Below are 15,447 nucleotides of genomic sequence, written 5' to 3' on the forward strand. Positions count from 1 at the left end.
TAACATGATAACTTTATTGACTAGACTTAAACACAAATTGACGTCTCATCTGTTGCAGGATATGATCAACTGTGTAGGCGGCCTGCCCGTGCTCTTCCCCATACTGGAGCAGCTGTCCCTTGTGACACCGGAGCAACAAGGCAATGATCCTGCTGCTGGGTCGGACTTCATCACCCCTGATGTGACCACGCCAGCCGATGGAGATTGGGTCATCCTCCCATCGAACAGATCATCAGGTGTGTTGAGTATTTCCTCTCATTGTGAAATTAATAATGGAACTTAGTCAGATCAATTTGAATTGTAATTTTTTCTTTCAGAGGCACGCCTGGAGAAAAATCTCGTGGCCACCTTCCTGCTGGTGCTGAAGCATTTCCTGCAGAGACATCTGATCAACCAGGAGAATCTGCTCCACTCGCATGGGGTGGCTACACTGGGAGCGCTACTGCAAAAGGTCTCTGCCTTATCCTAGCTTCTTTTACATATTTAATATAAGTAAGGTGACTTGTTTGCACCGTATACGCTCAGTATACTAGTTTAAAGTTTATTCTTCATTATAACAAGAGAAAATGTTAATCAGAAACATCAATTCCGGTCATCTCCCTGCAGTTTGCAACCTCAAAACAATGCTCATTATTTAATTGGGGCCCTGCCATTCTCACACAAATCTCAACATAATATTTACCCACGCAAAAAAAGAACGTAAGCCTCTTTTGTTCCTTTTACTAGTTAAACTGGATTAACCTCAACCAGACGACTGACTTTAAGCTAATTTTTAAATCTAGCATACAGTCATTTATAGCTTTTAATGCATTGCCCGCACAGTGAGACATACATAGTGTGCGAAGTATGAATTCAGCTGGAGCTCCCCCTGTGAAAACAAATGACCTCAGACAGCTTTTGTCCCAGTCTTCAGTCTGGTTCTCTCCGTCTGAGTCATTACTCAGTCTCAGTGTTTCTTTATCGGCTGTGTTTCGGGGTGGAAATACCTCACAATTAACATTCACACTACAGGAAAATAAGAGCCCCCACAGAGACGTAGATAAAAGGGAAATGTTGCTGCTGGTGAACCAACCACACCCTGCAGATCTTACAAGTCTAAATAAACTGATAATGTTTACTCATTCCAGTATTATCTTTATCTGCTTTGTGCATGCAAATCAAAGGTGTCAGACATTGCTATATGCATGTTAGCTAACAAGCCTCATCATGTTTTAGAGGGGATAAATAACACTTATAAACACATTTTAGGTCTGTTTTTTGGGGGGGTGGGGGGGGCTCTTTGGGTCTCATTCAGATACCTTCTTCATCTTGAGAACAAATTTGGTCATAAAACTATGGAAGAGGACAAGGCCACTGAAAAAAAACTATAGGAATGGACAAGCAAATGAAAGTAATAGTACCAAATCTAATCCATCATTTTTGTACGTGTTAAGCTCCCAACAGGTCACGTGGATGTCAGCGTCCTGGTCGCCATGCAGCTCCTGATAGAGCAGGTGACATATGAGAAGCACCAGGCCCTGTTGCAGCAGCTCCACACGCATCTGCTGTTCAACTTCAACATCTGGAACAAAGGAGACTTCCCTCTACGCATAGGTCAGACCTCCATGTGTGTGATTATTAATGTGTGTGTGTGAGCCAGTGTGAGTTGTGTGTTTCAACAAATGTCGTATTCTTCCAATGCAGGTCACATCCAGTACATGTCCACGGTCATAAAGGATAACAGGAAGCAGTTCCGGAAAAGATACGGCGTTCAGTTTCTTTTTGACACCGTGCGCCTTTATTACGGGTCAGTGCTCAGTCCAGGGAATTGGGTTTGTCCAGCATGTGTTCTCTCTCCTTAAAACCGGTTTCTACTTCTTTGTGCTTCAGGAGGAACATCAATAAAGACGGCGACCTGAGTGAGGATGACGTTCGAACCATCCGTGCGTCTCTGTGCGGCCTTATTAAGTACTACATCAGTAAGGGCATGTCGCAGGAGGAGATGCACAGCATTCTGGGATACATTGCTGCTATTGGGGATGAAGATCAGGTCAGTCCGGCTAACTTCAAAGAAATGAAAGTAACTCATGTTCTTCAAATGCTCAAGGCCAACCACTGTTACTATTTGAGGATGTAATGGTAAAATAAGACGACCTCTCACTACAGGATTATGTGTCCCTTTGAGACTTACAGCAGGAAGCTGTCAGTTCATTTCCCCGCCTGGCAGCTTCTCTGCATTATCACACATTTTCCTCCCCGTAAGCATTATACACCAGCGACTTGTTTCCTGCAACAAACCCCTTCATTTGACTGTTTTCCTCAAGCGTCCGTCACCTGTTCAAACGAGGCTTTCACAGGACTCTGTTTCTGTCAGCTGTTCTGTGAAATCCATTTCCTCCTCTTGTCACACCTCATCCCCCCTTTTTTCCCTCTTTTGGTCCCGTCTCTTTTTTCATTTGTCTGTCACTTTGCATATCCTCTTACACCGCTGTACTATATGTGGGAGCTTACATCACACTTTATGAGCATACAGTCAATACAATCCTTTTACCATTGCTCTGAATCCGTCTCTCTTTCACAGTCTTGTTATTCTGTGTGTTGCAGTTGTGTGGATTGCTGGAGTTGCTGCTCAGCCTTCTCCAAAGCAGCCCAGCTAAGGACCAGATCTTCCTGCTCCTCTTTGAACCCGGCGCGGCAGACTCCTGCTACGCTCTCCTCCTCAACAACAAGCACTCGGATAGACTCAGAGAGCTCGTCTTCAAGGTGGGTGAATGGTTTCCTAGTATCAGCAATAATCAAGGCCCTGTATGGAGGAGTAACATTGACTTCCTGTTTCATGACGAAGCATCTAAGTTAGCTAGCCACCATGCAAACATACAGATATGTGCATTCAAAGAGAAACTGACTCCTCCCTTTTTTAAAAATTGTTCTCAGCTGTTTGAGCGCATGCTACGCTGCGACCGCGTCTACGAGAGGAACAAGCAGCGCTTGCGGCTGAGGGAGGCGGGTTATGGAGGCCTGTCGCTGCTATTCTCTGAACTCCACATCACTCCCACTTTGATCCGCTGCCTCCTCAACCAGGTCCTCCACACAGGTATGCTATTCCTTCTTTTCCTCTTTATTTTTTCAATCGAATTAATGAAATCAATTTTATGAGCCCTGTATTGTTGTTATTGATCAGAGAGGGATAGATTTGCCATAATTTAACTCCATATATTACCTTGTATAGACATCACATATATTTGAGTTAAAGCTGAATAAACCTCTGTGTGTGTGTTTTGAAATCTCTAGATAACGTTGTGAACTACAAAGACCTGATATCTCTGGTGCAGCTCACTCACCGGGCCGGACCGAGAGTACGCCTCATCGTCTGCAAAAGGGTGAGGAAACACCCGCACTCAAACCTGCCAACGCTCACCCTTTTAATTATCTCTATTGATCAGCAGCCGACACGGGAAATGACTCGAGGTTCCAGCAATTGATTGGAATCGCCAGAGGCTTTCAACTGTCTATACCTCCTCTTCCCTTTCATCCCCCCTTCATCCATTATTCACTTACACATCCTTTGCTTAGACTCACATTGCTCAGGGCTTTGTTACTGCTACCTGATGTTACCATGTTGATTTGTTGACATCAAATGTCCACAGATGTATAGTAAACATTGGGGTATGCGAAGTAGAATCCCAACAGGGTGAGCAGAACCGCAACGCAATTCTACTTAGTATAACTCTGGCCTAGAAAATAACAAAAAACTAAATATGAAGGGTCCTAATTATTGATCCCTGAGGTACACCGGATGTGTTTTACTATCACAACAAACAGACCCTTTGTTATTGTTTGTATAAGTGCTAAAGAACAGGTGCTTTCCCTTTTTTCTCAGGTGTACCAACTCCTACAATCCCAACAGGACGCTGCCGTCCAAATTTCTCGTCAGCAGTGTTGGCAGGACACTCTGATGCGGCTCTACCTCCGGGGCGAAGGCGCCTTGCCGCTGCGCAGTGCAGACACTGTCAGCACCTGCAGCCTGGACCTGAACCGACCCACCAGCGGCAGCAGCACCAATCGGCTGGAGCTGCCGTTGGAGAGGAGAGGGCGCACAGGGAGCACGGGCCGCCTGGACCGCCTGGAGGACGACCGGCTCAGCATAGGCGACACTCGCTCCATGGACAGCATGGAGAACGGGGACGTCATCTCGCTGCTTGACACGCCGTCTTCCTCCGCGTCCGCCGAGCCGCAGCTGCACGTCAAGCCCTGGGTGGTGGGGAAGTCGGGCGGGTTGATGCTGGATCTGTCCCATCTGCAGGCCTATGAGGGAGCAGAGAGTGGCAGCCAAACGCCAGGCAGCATGCCCAGCACGCCGTCACCGCTGGAGACTTCCAAGCCTTTCCCGGGAGGCTCTGGGGATCGAGACGCGACTTCCTCTCTGACTGAAGACAGCTTCCTGTTCAGTGACAACATCTCACTGGGGGAGTCCTTCAATAATGTAGAGGTGAGGTTTGAGTCCTGGGGGGGTAATACTTATTGAAGATGTGTCTTATTATGAGAGAGACATCCCCTAAATTAAGCCTTTAAATAGTTTTTAATTAAAGAGTAAAGCAGAGCGTGTTTATGTCACATTATAGCACACATTCCCCGGCTCGTCTTAATACTGCTGTACACCAAGCGCTTCCCTCTCAGTGGGTGAAATGTCATCCCCGCCTCAGGGAGCCCGGCGCTGACTTTCATCTAATGGACTCTTTTAGTCGTTACAGGGAGTTCCTGGCGCGTTGAGGTTTGGAGAGAGAGAGAGAGAACTTGTCCCCTCCAGCAGCAGGAAGCTGTCAAATGTAGAATAAATGTTTCATTTTATAAGCGCTACTTTGGGACTGAAGCGCAGCTTTGGAGATTAGAGAGGGGGGATTGTACTTAAAGTCAGGCTGTCAGAGGGCTTTGAGAGGAATTAACTGCATTAAGTTCTGAATTAAGGAGTAGTATCTGCATATAGAGGACGTAACATGAGATTCTTTATGTTATTATTCCGTTCCTGCATGCTCCAGTGCAATCAAATAACCCTCTCTTGTTTCTTTGGTGTCGCCGCCCCCTAGCGGGCAGAAGAGGAGCTGTGCAGCATGCTGCTTGAGATCATACTCTGTGTGATGTGGTGTGGAGTCGAAGGTTCTGATGACTCTGCGTGGCTGGAGCGCGGCCAGGTCTTCTCAGCTCTCACCAAACTGGGAACAGCCAATGAGCTGTTCCTCCCGGTCGACCAAATCAAACTGAGGTCAGCCTTTTTTTCTTAAATAAGTCCATTCAGGTGCAGTAACGTTGAATGCGTCCTTACTTTGTCTCTCTTTCTGTCTTTTTTTAATTCCAGCCTCATGGAGCGTATGTTGGAGTGGGCGGTGAGCGATAACCGCGAGGCGTCTGCCGCCACATTGCCGCAGCATACCGAGAATGCGGTGCGGCTGCTGCACATGGTGCAAGACTTCCTGCAAGCCGAGGGCCTCATCAATCCGGCTCTGTGGACGGAGAAGGTGCTTGAGGAGACGGTGACGCTCATGGACAGCCTCATGGTGTGGTATACGTCTGGCACTCAGTGGTTCCAGCTCTCACAAGTTGGACTCAGGCTCCTGTTGGGTTTTATGGCACAAGAGGACCCTGAGGTGAGCCTTCCCCTTCTTAATGCATCCTTTCTTACTGAAAGGAAACACAATAATGAGCATCCTCTGTTTCAGGTTTGTGCAATGGCCACCGCCAAGCTCAACGGCATCCTTCAGACCAAAGAGATCTCCAGTCAGGATGAGGCTTGCTACCTGCTAGGCAAGATTGAAGGCATCCTGCGGCGCTCCATCCAGGAGCAAACTGAAGAAACATACTCCTTCCTTGTTCCTCTGCTGCGAACACTCCTCTCAAAAGTGCACCGCCTCCTTTACATGGAGCTGCACCTCCCCCAGCTCCCCGACACCAACGGCAGCCCGTCCTTCTTCGAGGACTTCCAGCTGTACTGCAACTCACCCGAGTGGCGCGTCTACCTCGACAAATACGTACGTGACCGGAATGAACACTGTGTTGTTGTTTTCCTTAGCATGAATGGTCAATATAACACACGTTTTTGCTAACTTTCATCCTCAGATTATTCCATACATGAAGCAGTATGAAATTGAAATGTTCAGCCAGGGCCACGAGACCATGGCGCTGTACTGGAAGGAGTGCTACGAAGCGTTCATGGTCAACCTGCATAAGAGAGAGCGGGAGAGAGGGGAGAGCAAGATCCGCTTCCAGGTTAGCTGAAGCAGCACCTTTACTGTATACAAAAATAGACGCCACACCTCCAAAAGTGAAATGCCGTCATGCCGTCCATCTTTTAGCACAGTGTTTCGCCTCTTTCTCCCCTGGTTTACACATTATTCCCGTCCTGTTTCGGTCCCAAGTTTGACTCCTTAAACCCTTTTTTCTCCTCAGGAGCAGTTTGTGGAGCCATTTTCTCGGCGAGGCCGCCAGGAGAACCTGCGCTACAACAGCATGTTGAAGCAGCAGCACAGCCAGCACAGTGCCATCCTCAGGCAGTGGAAGGCAGCACGTCGGGGCCTGGTGTGTGAAAGGGGGCCATGGGCTGAAAGGTACTGACATAAACGTATCTACACCTCTCTTTACTTGTTACATTATACAAGAAGAAGAGATGTTTAGTGACGCTCTGTTACAGGCAGCAGGATGAGATGCACTGGAGGGTGTCCAGCGCAGAAAACTTCTCCCGCATGAGGCTGAAGCTGGTCCGGAACTACAACTTTGACCTGCATCCAGAGGCCAGCGCCTTGAGAGACAACCTGGGTGAGACATCAGATGTCAAATCCTCATTCCTAAGCTTCCTAAGCCAAGCCCCTACAGACTAATCTACAATATATATATATATATTTTTCACTAAAACTTCAACTTTCTGGCGTTTTCAATGAGGTACTGAATTTGCTGCTTGGATTCCTCTGTCAGGAAACAGATTGCTCAGACTCTCGTAGGTGTGGTACCTTGTTGTCTGCTCACCCTCTAAAGCTACACGTGTCTTTTCAATTAAAAAAAAACAGCAGGAGCTACAGCAACACCTCCCATATGTCAGGTGCACAATGACTTAGGAGAATAAGTTTGAAGGAGAGGAGTCTGAAGTTTCTTGAAGGTCTATTTATAACAAAAAATGAGACAAGGACTGAAAAGACAAGCGTGCTTCGGAGTGAATTTAAAGTGCTGTGTGATATTAGTCATCCCGCTCAGGTTTCAATCCTCCTGTCTTCCTCGCTTTGCTCAGGTGTCCATCAGCAGCGTGTGAACCCTGATTCTCTGCTGCTGGAGGCGGTGAAGCAGGTCAAAGTCAGCGACCTAGAGGACGACATCCTGGAGCTGCCAGAGGACGACCCTGCCACCGCCAACAACCAGTCAGTCAACGATTACAGCGAGTAACATCGTCCCAGGATATATATCAGAGCGAGAATCACAACCTCTTTTATAAAATATCCTGCAGGGTTGAAGCAGAGGAGGTGGGCCAGAAGGAGAAGCTGGTTCTGTGGGAGGACTGCGAGCTGGTGACGGTGGTGGACGTGGTCCCAGGCCGCCTTGAGCTCACAACGCAGCACATCTACTTCTACGACAGCAGCCAGGAGAAAGAGGAAGGAGTGGGTCACGACTTTAAATGGCCGCTGTCTCAGATCAGAGAGGTGCACCTGCGGCGGTACAACCTCCGCCGCTCGGCTCTGGAGATCTTCCTCATCGACCAGACCAACTACTTCCTGAATTTCAAGAAAGAGACGAGGAACAAGGTGTACAGCCGCATGCTGCTGCTGCGATCCCTCAGTCTGTACGGGACACGATCGCCACAGGAGCTCCTCAAGGCTTCTGGACTCACACAGGTCAGGACTTTAATCATGCCCTGTGTCCAAATGATGCCCAAATTACATCAAATAAGAACTTAAACTTTCTTTTTTCACAGAAATGGGTGAACAGGGAGATCTCCAACTTTGACTACTTGATGCAACTCAACACGATAGCAGGCAGGACGTACAACAACCTGGCCCAGTACCCTGTGGTAGGTCTCCAACTGAACCCACATCTTAAAAACGTCATATCCTGAATTACTTTGAGTGATTTAACTATTTTTTCAACTCCTCTGTGTCACCAGTTTCCCTGGATTCTCGCTGACTACACCTCAGAGGAGCTGAACCTGTCTGATCCCCGTGTGTTCAGGGACCTCTCGAAGCCTGTGGCTGTTCTAAATGAACGCAACGCCAAGGCTGTCCGAGAGAAGTAAGCTCTGTTTGTTTCCCTCAGTTATCATCATACATGACACATTGCTTCAAAGTGTGACGTAATCTCTTCGTCCATCAGGTATGAAAGTTTTGAGGATCCTACAGGCACCATTGACAGGTTCCACTATGGCACCCACTACTCAAACGCTGCTGGTGTGATGCACTACCTGATCAGAGTGGAGCCCTTCACCTCCCTACACATCCAGCTGCAGAGCGGACGGTAAGGCCGCTCCTCTGCTTTCATATGCTAGCACCAAAGTGATTATCATCGTCATCATCATCATTATCTGTACCTCAAGGTTCGACTGTGCCGACCGGCAGTTCCACTCCATCCCCGCCACATGGCAGACCCTCATGGACAACCCCAATGACGTCAAGGAGCTGATTCCAGAGTTTTTCTACTTCCCAGAATTCCTTGAGAATCAAAATGGTGAGGGGTTGAGTGTAGAACGTATACCTTTGTTTTATATAGAACACTTGACTGGCTGGTATGTTTTCTTAAAGAAGTGGAAGAAACATTAAGATAGCCAACAGTTAATAACACATAACAGTTTGGTGCCCACAGAATAATTGAGCAATTTGGGCTGTAATTAAGGGCTTAATTGGGCTGTATATTGTCCTGTATTTTGACACCCTCACTTTCATATTCCAACCCCTTTGTCTTTTACATCTGTCACCTAGGCTTCGATCTGGGTCGTCTTCAGATCTCAAAGGAAAGGGTTAGTGACGTGATTCTGCCAAAGTGGGCCAAGTCTCCTGAAGACTTCATCTACAAGCACCGCAAAGCCCTGGTGAGATGCAGTTGAGGTTCTACGTGACTTTACTCTAATGATTTCAACAGCCATGTTTGTGTACTTTGTAAGATTGCAACCACTTTGTGCTTTTTTTTGTTCGGACAGGAGTCAGAGTATGTATCAGCACATCTCCATGAGTGGATCGATCTGATTTTTGGGTTCAAGCAAAGGGGCCCTGCTGCAGTGGAGGCACTCAACGTCTTCTACTACTGCACGTATGAAGGTAAAACACTCATAACCACTATTAAACCTTCATTTCCTGTTACTTTAGAGAACTCAGCTTTCACCATTAGGTGCCGGTCAGCTAATAAGCCCTTGTGTTTGTCGTTGCAGGTGCAGTGGACCTCGATGCACTCACTGATGAAAAAGAGCGTAAAGCTGTTGAAGGCATGATCAGCAACTTTGGACAGACGCCATGCCAGCTACTCAAGGTGCAGACAAACACACCAGATGCACGACTCTCTGTTTCTTTCTTTGTGATGTTGCCACATTAAGACTCCTCTGTGTGCCGATACAGGAGCCCCACCCGGTGCGTCTGTCCCAGGAGGAGGTGGAGAAGAGGAAAGCTCAGCTGGACTCGTGTCCCCTCAATATGTTCGAACACCTCGGTGACCTCAAGTCCTTTTTTGTTGAGGTGTGATATCCTACCTGCTTGTTTACTCATGAATAAAATGAAAGCATGTTTTACAGAAGCTAACTCTCTTTGGATGATGTTGCAGGGCATCAGTGACAATGTTCCGCTTGTGAAGGTCGTGGTGCCAAAGAACCAATCACATTCCTTCATCACTCAAGGGAGCCCCGACACCATGGTGAGTCTTTGTGCTAACAGAAATAATAATTGTTAACTAAAGTATGATTCAACAATCGTCTGTTTCTGCATTGTCTCCAGGTGACGGTTAGTAAGAACTACCTGGTTGGGACCCATGGGTGGCTGCCTTACAACAAGAACATCTCCAACTACTTCACCTTCATAAAGGACCCCACTGTGTCTAATTCCAAGTGAGAAAAACCTTCATCATATCTTCTACTGCAGGAAAACACACAACGCTTCTGTCCTCTCTGCATTGTCCCTCTCTTTTTGTCTCCATCTTCTCCCAGGACCCAGCGTTTTCTGTCCGGACCCTTTGCTCCTGGTGTGGAGGTCACAGCCGGGCTGTTCGTTGTCTCCCACGATGGCAAGTTGCTCTTCAGCGGCGGTCACTGGGACAACAGCCTGCGGGTCACCTCGCTGGTTAAGGGCAAGACTGTGGGACAGCACATCAGACACATGGGTAAACACAAGAGTCTTTGTCACATCTGAACTTATTATTTTTATGTGTTAATATTCGTTTCTTAATCTGTATTCTTTCCCCTCTCTTCCAGACATTGTGACCTGCTTGTCTACAGACCACTGTGGCATCCACCTGATCTCCGGCTCCAGAGACACGACCTGCATGGTGTGGCAGGTTCTGCAGCAGGTAAGGACAGATTGAGCTCTCTGCAACTTTCTACCTTTTAAATAAGAACCTTTTTCATTCTAATGTGTGTTCCCTCTGTTTGTGTAGGGCGGTGCTCCCGTCGGTCTCCATCCCAAACCTGTGCAGGTGCTGTACGGTCACACAGACGAGGTGGTCAGTGTTAGCATCAGCACTGAGCTCGACATGGCTGTTTCTGGATCACGGGTAAGAACTATTTCTATAGGTGTGTGTGCTTTAAATTGACCTTCCAATTGACCTTGGCGATCTAATCTTGTGTGTTCTGGAGAAACTAAACAGTCACATGTTGTGTTTATGAGCAGGAAATAAGTTAAGACTGAACCTCAGTGCTCTGGAGGTGTTAGTGTAGGACTTTGAATGTAAAGAGATTTGAAGGATTTAAACATTGTGAAATGTTATTGCATATGTGTTGATCTAAAATGAACCACAGAGCTGGTTGGTTTAAGCTCTCAGAGTGCAGAGGAATACAAATCTGTCCTCTCTGTTTCTTGCAGGATGGGACGGTGATCATCCACACGGTGCGTCGTGGTCAGTACATGCGTTGCCTGCGGCCTCCGTGCGATAGCTCCCTGCCGCTCTCCATCCTCCACCTGGCCGTGTCCTGGGAGGGTCACCTGCTGGTCCACACCTGCGTTGAGGGGAAAGCAACACTGAAGGTGCAGTAACAGTTATTTGGTATTTTGGCTGTACTTTTATACAGCAGGAGGTGGAGACACAATGTCCATCTTTATTTGTTTCAAATTCAGCTTCAATCTTACTAAATACTCTCTTTTCTTTCTTCACAGGATAAAAACGGTCTGCATCTTTACTCCGTGAACGGGAAGCGCCTCTGCAGTGAGCCCTTAAAGGAGCAGGTGACTGACATGTGTGTTTCAGGGGAGTATGTAGTCATCGGCAGTGAGCAAGGATACCTGTCCATACGAGACCTCTACAGGTAAAACATTACATTTTACAGATTCTCCTGAAATGCTAACATGCTAATGTTCAAATTGTAAGTGTAATGGTTTTAATTTCCCCCCCTGTGCAGTTTGTCTCTGTGCGCCGAGCCGATGGCCATGCGCGTCCCGGTGCGCTGCGTCTCCGTCACCAAAGAGCAGAGCCACGTCCTGGTGGGCCTTGAGGACGGCAAGCTGATCATCATCGGCGTGGGCAAGCCGGCGGAGGTAAAGAACTCGTTGAGGAACTACATCGCTCAGAGCCTGGAGGGCTCGCCGCTCATGGCCTCCCCTCTGATGGCGCCGCTCAGAGCGCGCTCGCCGACGCGCCTGCTGCACCAGCGTGACCAGCTGGTGTTCACTCCCTCCTCCAACACGCTTAAACCCTAGTCGCTCAAGCACCGCTCACAACACAGATAAACTCGGGGCTCAACGCCCCTCAGTGACCTTTCGAATCACAGTCACCTCTCTCTCCGTCTCAGGGATGGTTGTCGCCACACTCTGAAGCCACCTGATGCACACATTCACACCGCAGCCACTCCGATTTAACACATTCCTTCAGCATGTCGCTGAGCAGACTACTGTGATACGAAAACAACTCATGTGCTTACCTCATTCTGTATTTTCAAAAGACCCGGCATCCGTGCAATATTTGATTTGATTCGGCCATCGACCCGGGAGGAACTCCATCCCCTCCTGTTTACCTAAAGTGTCATTACGTGACGTGTTTGAGTGTACTCTACTAATATAACAAATATGCTGTGAAACTTATTAACGCTTCTGCAAACCAAGCCATACTAACGATGTAGCTACAATCTGAAAATGCAAGCTAATAACCGAGCACCAAGTTAGACTTAAATGTTTTATAATGTAAATAAAAGTTAGAGGAGATGTCAGAGGTTGATACAGGTAGTCCCCCTCTGATGCGTTCAAATCATCCCACTCCTGCTTTTGATTTTATCCAATGAAACAACTTTAACCCGATTTTATTTCCTCCCAACCTCAATGAACCAATCACTCATGAATCATATTCCCTCCTCCTTTTTTTCCCCCTACGTTTCCTTTGACTTCACGCTCTACCTCCCCCCTCTCTCCCCTCCCTCCTCCTCTTCCTCCGCTCTTCCCAGATGCGATTCGGCCAGCTCACGCGGAAGCTGTGGGGCTCCAGGAGGACCCACGTCACCTCTGGCGAGACCGAGTACAACACCTAGCACGGCCCGCAACCACTTCCCCGATCCCCTCCCTCCTTTCTACGCACATCCCTCATTCGCCGTCATACCTGTCGATCACCATTCAGGTTGCTTAAAGAGACGGTTTTGTGAACCGTTGAGTTTCACAAAATCCACCACATTTGTTATGTTTCGTGTGTACACGCTTTGTGTTGACCAAACAGCGCCGGCGCTGTGGTTTCGGATTCACAAGCACCACCACCCCACAACCAAGCACTACAGTATCATCTGTGTATCCTCTGACCTGATTAGCTTAAGTTTGACAGGATCATCCAGCTAGCATCTCATTGTCCGAGTGTTTTGGGTGTATTGCTCTGTCTTAAAATATAGTTTCAAGTGGCCTTTTTGTCCCCCTCCTCTAGCTAGCCTTCGACGCAGACAGGCGGCCTGTACTCTGAAGGCGGAACCTTCTCATGGTTGCCTCAAAGCTGCCACACAGCAGCCTTATGCAGTAAGACAGATCCATCATTCACAAGACCAAACTCTCTGCCTTTCTATGCGTTTTCTAAATGTAAATACGTCTGTGTGTTCTCCGCTTTGTTTGTGTTTCCTCTTTTTGTTTCTTTACAGATTTGTGCATGTGCCAATCAATTTGGCATCCGTCTGTGTACGCATGGCACTTATGGTTCATTTTGAGATTAGGTAGCAGACACAGTCGTGGGATCTTGTGCGTTCTTTAGGCTTGGATGCAGCGATCTTGTTTTGTTCTACAAACATCTTACAAACCACTGAAGAGAGAGCATATGTAGTGAACCTAATCCTGTAAGGGAATAGTTTTTAATCTTGTGCGCAATTGTTAATTTTCTTGTGCTAAAAAGTTGATTATCTTGTGCAGGCAACTTATCTTGTTCGGGCAAAGTATGATCTTGTGCAGACAACTTAATGTCTTGTGCGCACAAAGTATTATGAGGTGTGGACAAGGTATAATCTTGTGCAGACAAGGTGTTATCTTGCGCGCGCAATGTAGTCAAGATAAATGTTCATAAATGTTGTGGTAAACTTTCTTTTTTCTTTCTCGTATGTCTCAGAGAATCTCTGAACTTTTTGCGTTTTGCTTTACTTGAAAGATCATAGCATATTTTTTGATTCCCAAGGTGGAGCAGTGCTGTTCAACAGCTAGTTTATTTATTCCTCTCTGTAATCAAGCATTATCTTTAGCTTTTTACTATCACAAAGGTAGCCGTTAGAGGCTAAATATGCTACTCTTGATATCAGGATAGATGGCCTGTTGAGGTTGGATATAAGCTATTAAGTTTGTGCGCACAAGATAAAAAAATACCACCTTTACAGAACTTTAGGGACTCTCTACTTTATTATTTAAGTTATATAAAGACAAATATACGCACTCTAGAGAACACACTACATTCTCAAACACAAGACGCTTCCATCACAGTTGAGCATAAAAAAAAAGAAGTTCAAAGTTACTTGAAAAAAAATGTTTATTTATAAGTCAAAGTAGCAGTTTTTTTAAACCACATCTTACTGACACAAGTTGAAACCTCTATAGACTGTTCAGACACCTGTAAGAGAAGGAGACGGAAGAAATCCTCAAGGGCTTTATGAGATGTCAGTGTTAACAGCAATACAGCTCCCTCTGCAGGCGGCTGTCAACGCTTACTTCCTGTTTTTTTCCTGTAAGCCATGCCTCTATCTCTAGTCTTCCTGTAGTGAAACTACCCGACGCTTTCATGAGCTTCATCCTGTGTTGCTTTTTACCTCTCATATTCGTTCCTGCTCATCGTGAAGTGACTGATTTTTAGAGTTTCATGACAGTTAGCATGCCTTGTTCGTCGCTAAAAATACATGTCGTTGCGTGTGCGAATGCGAACCCTGTGATATCAGACTCACACAAAACAAAGCCACAGTAGGAAGCTCCTGTGGATGAGACTGTGTGGTTTATATTTTTGCACCATACCTGTGCGTGTGTGAGTGAGTATGTGACGATATGCAGACGATGCATGTGTATTTTTTTATAGCCAAATTGTGATTTCATCGTTCATGTTTCTGATTCTGTGAACCTAAGTCACGTGTTCGGGAGGATCGACCCTATTTTTATGTGATACTGTAATTAGTTTTATTTAAATGTCACAGGAAAGAAGAGTGCAAAGACCAATCTGTGTCCTTCTTGAAGAGATTTCTGTAAAAGGTGCATAAAAATGTCTTTCAATGCAGCTTTCTTTTTCTTTTCTTTCACTCATCCTCATTTGTCGTTCAGACAAAAGACCACTGTTTGAATTTGCATCAAACGGAGTGCCTTTATCCCAGTGTGTGATTAACATACAGTAGAGCTAGGTGTCCCTCATCGCTGAAGCTTATCACCCTTGACTTTACCGGAAACAATAAAAACAAATTAAAGCAGCATTCCAGAAGTTAAACCTCCACGAGAGGAACCGAGACTAGAGGACTTTCAAAGCAACATGACAAAGTACTATTTTGTGTCTTAGCAACATTCTCTGTGACTGTCACCAAATGGATGTGTGTATATCTGTGATTATTTATGAATACAGTATATAATGTACAGCATGATTTTTATTTCTGCGTATTTGAAAATGTACTTTTGCACTTTCCAGGTACTAAATTGTAACAAATTGTTTTAACTTGGCTCCCTAATCTGTACAAACTGCTTTGTATACACAAGTGGAAAATGATCATTAAAGTCTTGTCTAAATTTAAAAGGATTTGTGTTTAATCCTTTTTAAGACCTGTACCGGAAACAGAAGAGTGAAGCTTGGTCTGGTAGGTTTTTAATCTTTGTCATTTTTTGCTAA

The 15,447-nt window shown here is 46.3% G+C and overlaps 1 protein-coding gene across 4 annotated transcripts in view; it reads left to right on the forward strand.

The window, feature by feature from the left end:
* nbeal1 (neurobeachin-like 1) overlaps positions 1-15,354 on the forward strand; it is a 33,813-nt gene extending 18,459 nt beyond the window's left edge. For 3 of the 4 annotated variants that reach the window (XM_034677590.1, XM_034677593.1, XM_034677591.1), the window contains 34 exons: positions 59-236; positions 318-451; positions 1,434-1,593; positions 1,684-1,786; positions 1,870-2,029; positions 2,584-2,742; positions 2,914-3,073; positions 3,271-3,359; positions 3,860-4,468; positions 5,064-5,239; positions 5,333-5,621; positions 5,694-6,002; positions 6,091-6,240; positions 6,421-6,578; positions 6,662-6,786; positions 7,253-7,379; positions 7,466-7,850; positions 7,931-8,026; positions 8,120-8,244; positions 8,326-8,466; positions 8,546-8,676; positions 8,928-9,037; positions 9,146-9,263; positions 9,374-9,471; positions 9,558-9,674; positions 9,760-9,849; positions 9,930-10,039; positions 10,139-10,311; positions 10,403-10,497; positions 10,585-10,701; positions 11,010-11,171; positions 11,301-11,449; positions 11,543-11,678; positions 12,578-15,354. In XM_034677590.1, the coding sequence (XP_034533481.1) occupies positions 59-236; positions 318-451; positions 1,434-1,593; positions 1,684-1,786; positions 1,870-2,029; positions 2,584-2,742; positions 2,914-3,073; positions 3,271-3,359; positions 3,860-4,468; positions 5,064-5,239; positions 5,333-5,621; positions 5,694-6,002; positions 6,091-6,240; positions 6,421-6,578; positions 6,662-6,786; positions 7,253-7,379; positions 7,466-7,850; positions 7,931-8,026; positions 8,120-8,244; positions 8,326-8,466; positions 8,546-8,676; positions 8,928-9,037; positions 9,146-9,263; positions 9,374-9,471; positions 9,558-9,674; positions 9,760-9,849; positions 9,930-10,039; positions 10,139-10,311; positions 10,403-10,497; positions 10,585-10,701; positions 11,010-11,171; positions 11,301-11,449; positions 11,543-11,678; positions 12,578-12,661 (5,523 nt within the window). In that variant the 3' untranslated portion in view covers positions 12,662-15,354. Of the gene's footprint in view, positions 1-58; positions 237-317; positions 452-1,433; positions 1,594-1,683; positions 1,787-1,869; positions 2,030-2,583; positions 2,743-2,913; positions 3,074-3,270; positions 3,360-3,859; positions 4,469-5,063; positions 5,240-5,332; positions 5,622-5,693; positions 6,003-6,090; positions 6,241-6,420; positions 6,579-6,661; positions 6,787-7,252; positions 7,380-7,465; positions 7,851-7,930; positions 8,027-8,119; positions 8,245-8,325; positions 8,467-8,545; positions 8,677-8,927; positions 9,038-9,145; positions 9,264-9,373; positions 9,472-9,557; positions 9,675-9,759; positions 9,850-9,929; positions 10,040-10,138; positions 10,312-10,402; positions 10,498-10,584; positions 10,702-11,009; positions 11,172-11,300; positions 11,450-11,542; positions 12,547-12,577 lie in introns of those variants that run through there. The other variant, XM_034677589.1, reaches the window with a different exon arrangement.
* The last annotated feature ends 93 nt before the right edge of the window (positions 15,355-15,447 follow it).

Source organism: Notolabrus celidotus, chromosome 24 (assembly GCF_009762535.1).
Source record: "Notolabrus celidotus isolate fNotCel1 chromosome 24, fNotCel1.pri, whole genome shotgun sequence".
NCBI classification, from domain to species: Eukaryota; Metazoa; Chordata; class Actinopteri; order Labriformes; family Labridae; genus Notolabrus; species Notolabrus celidotus.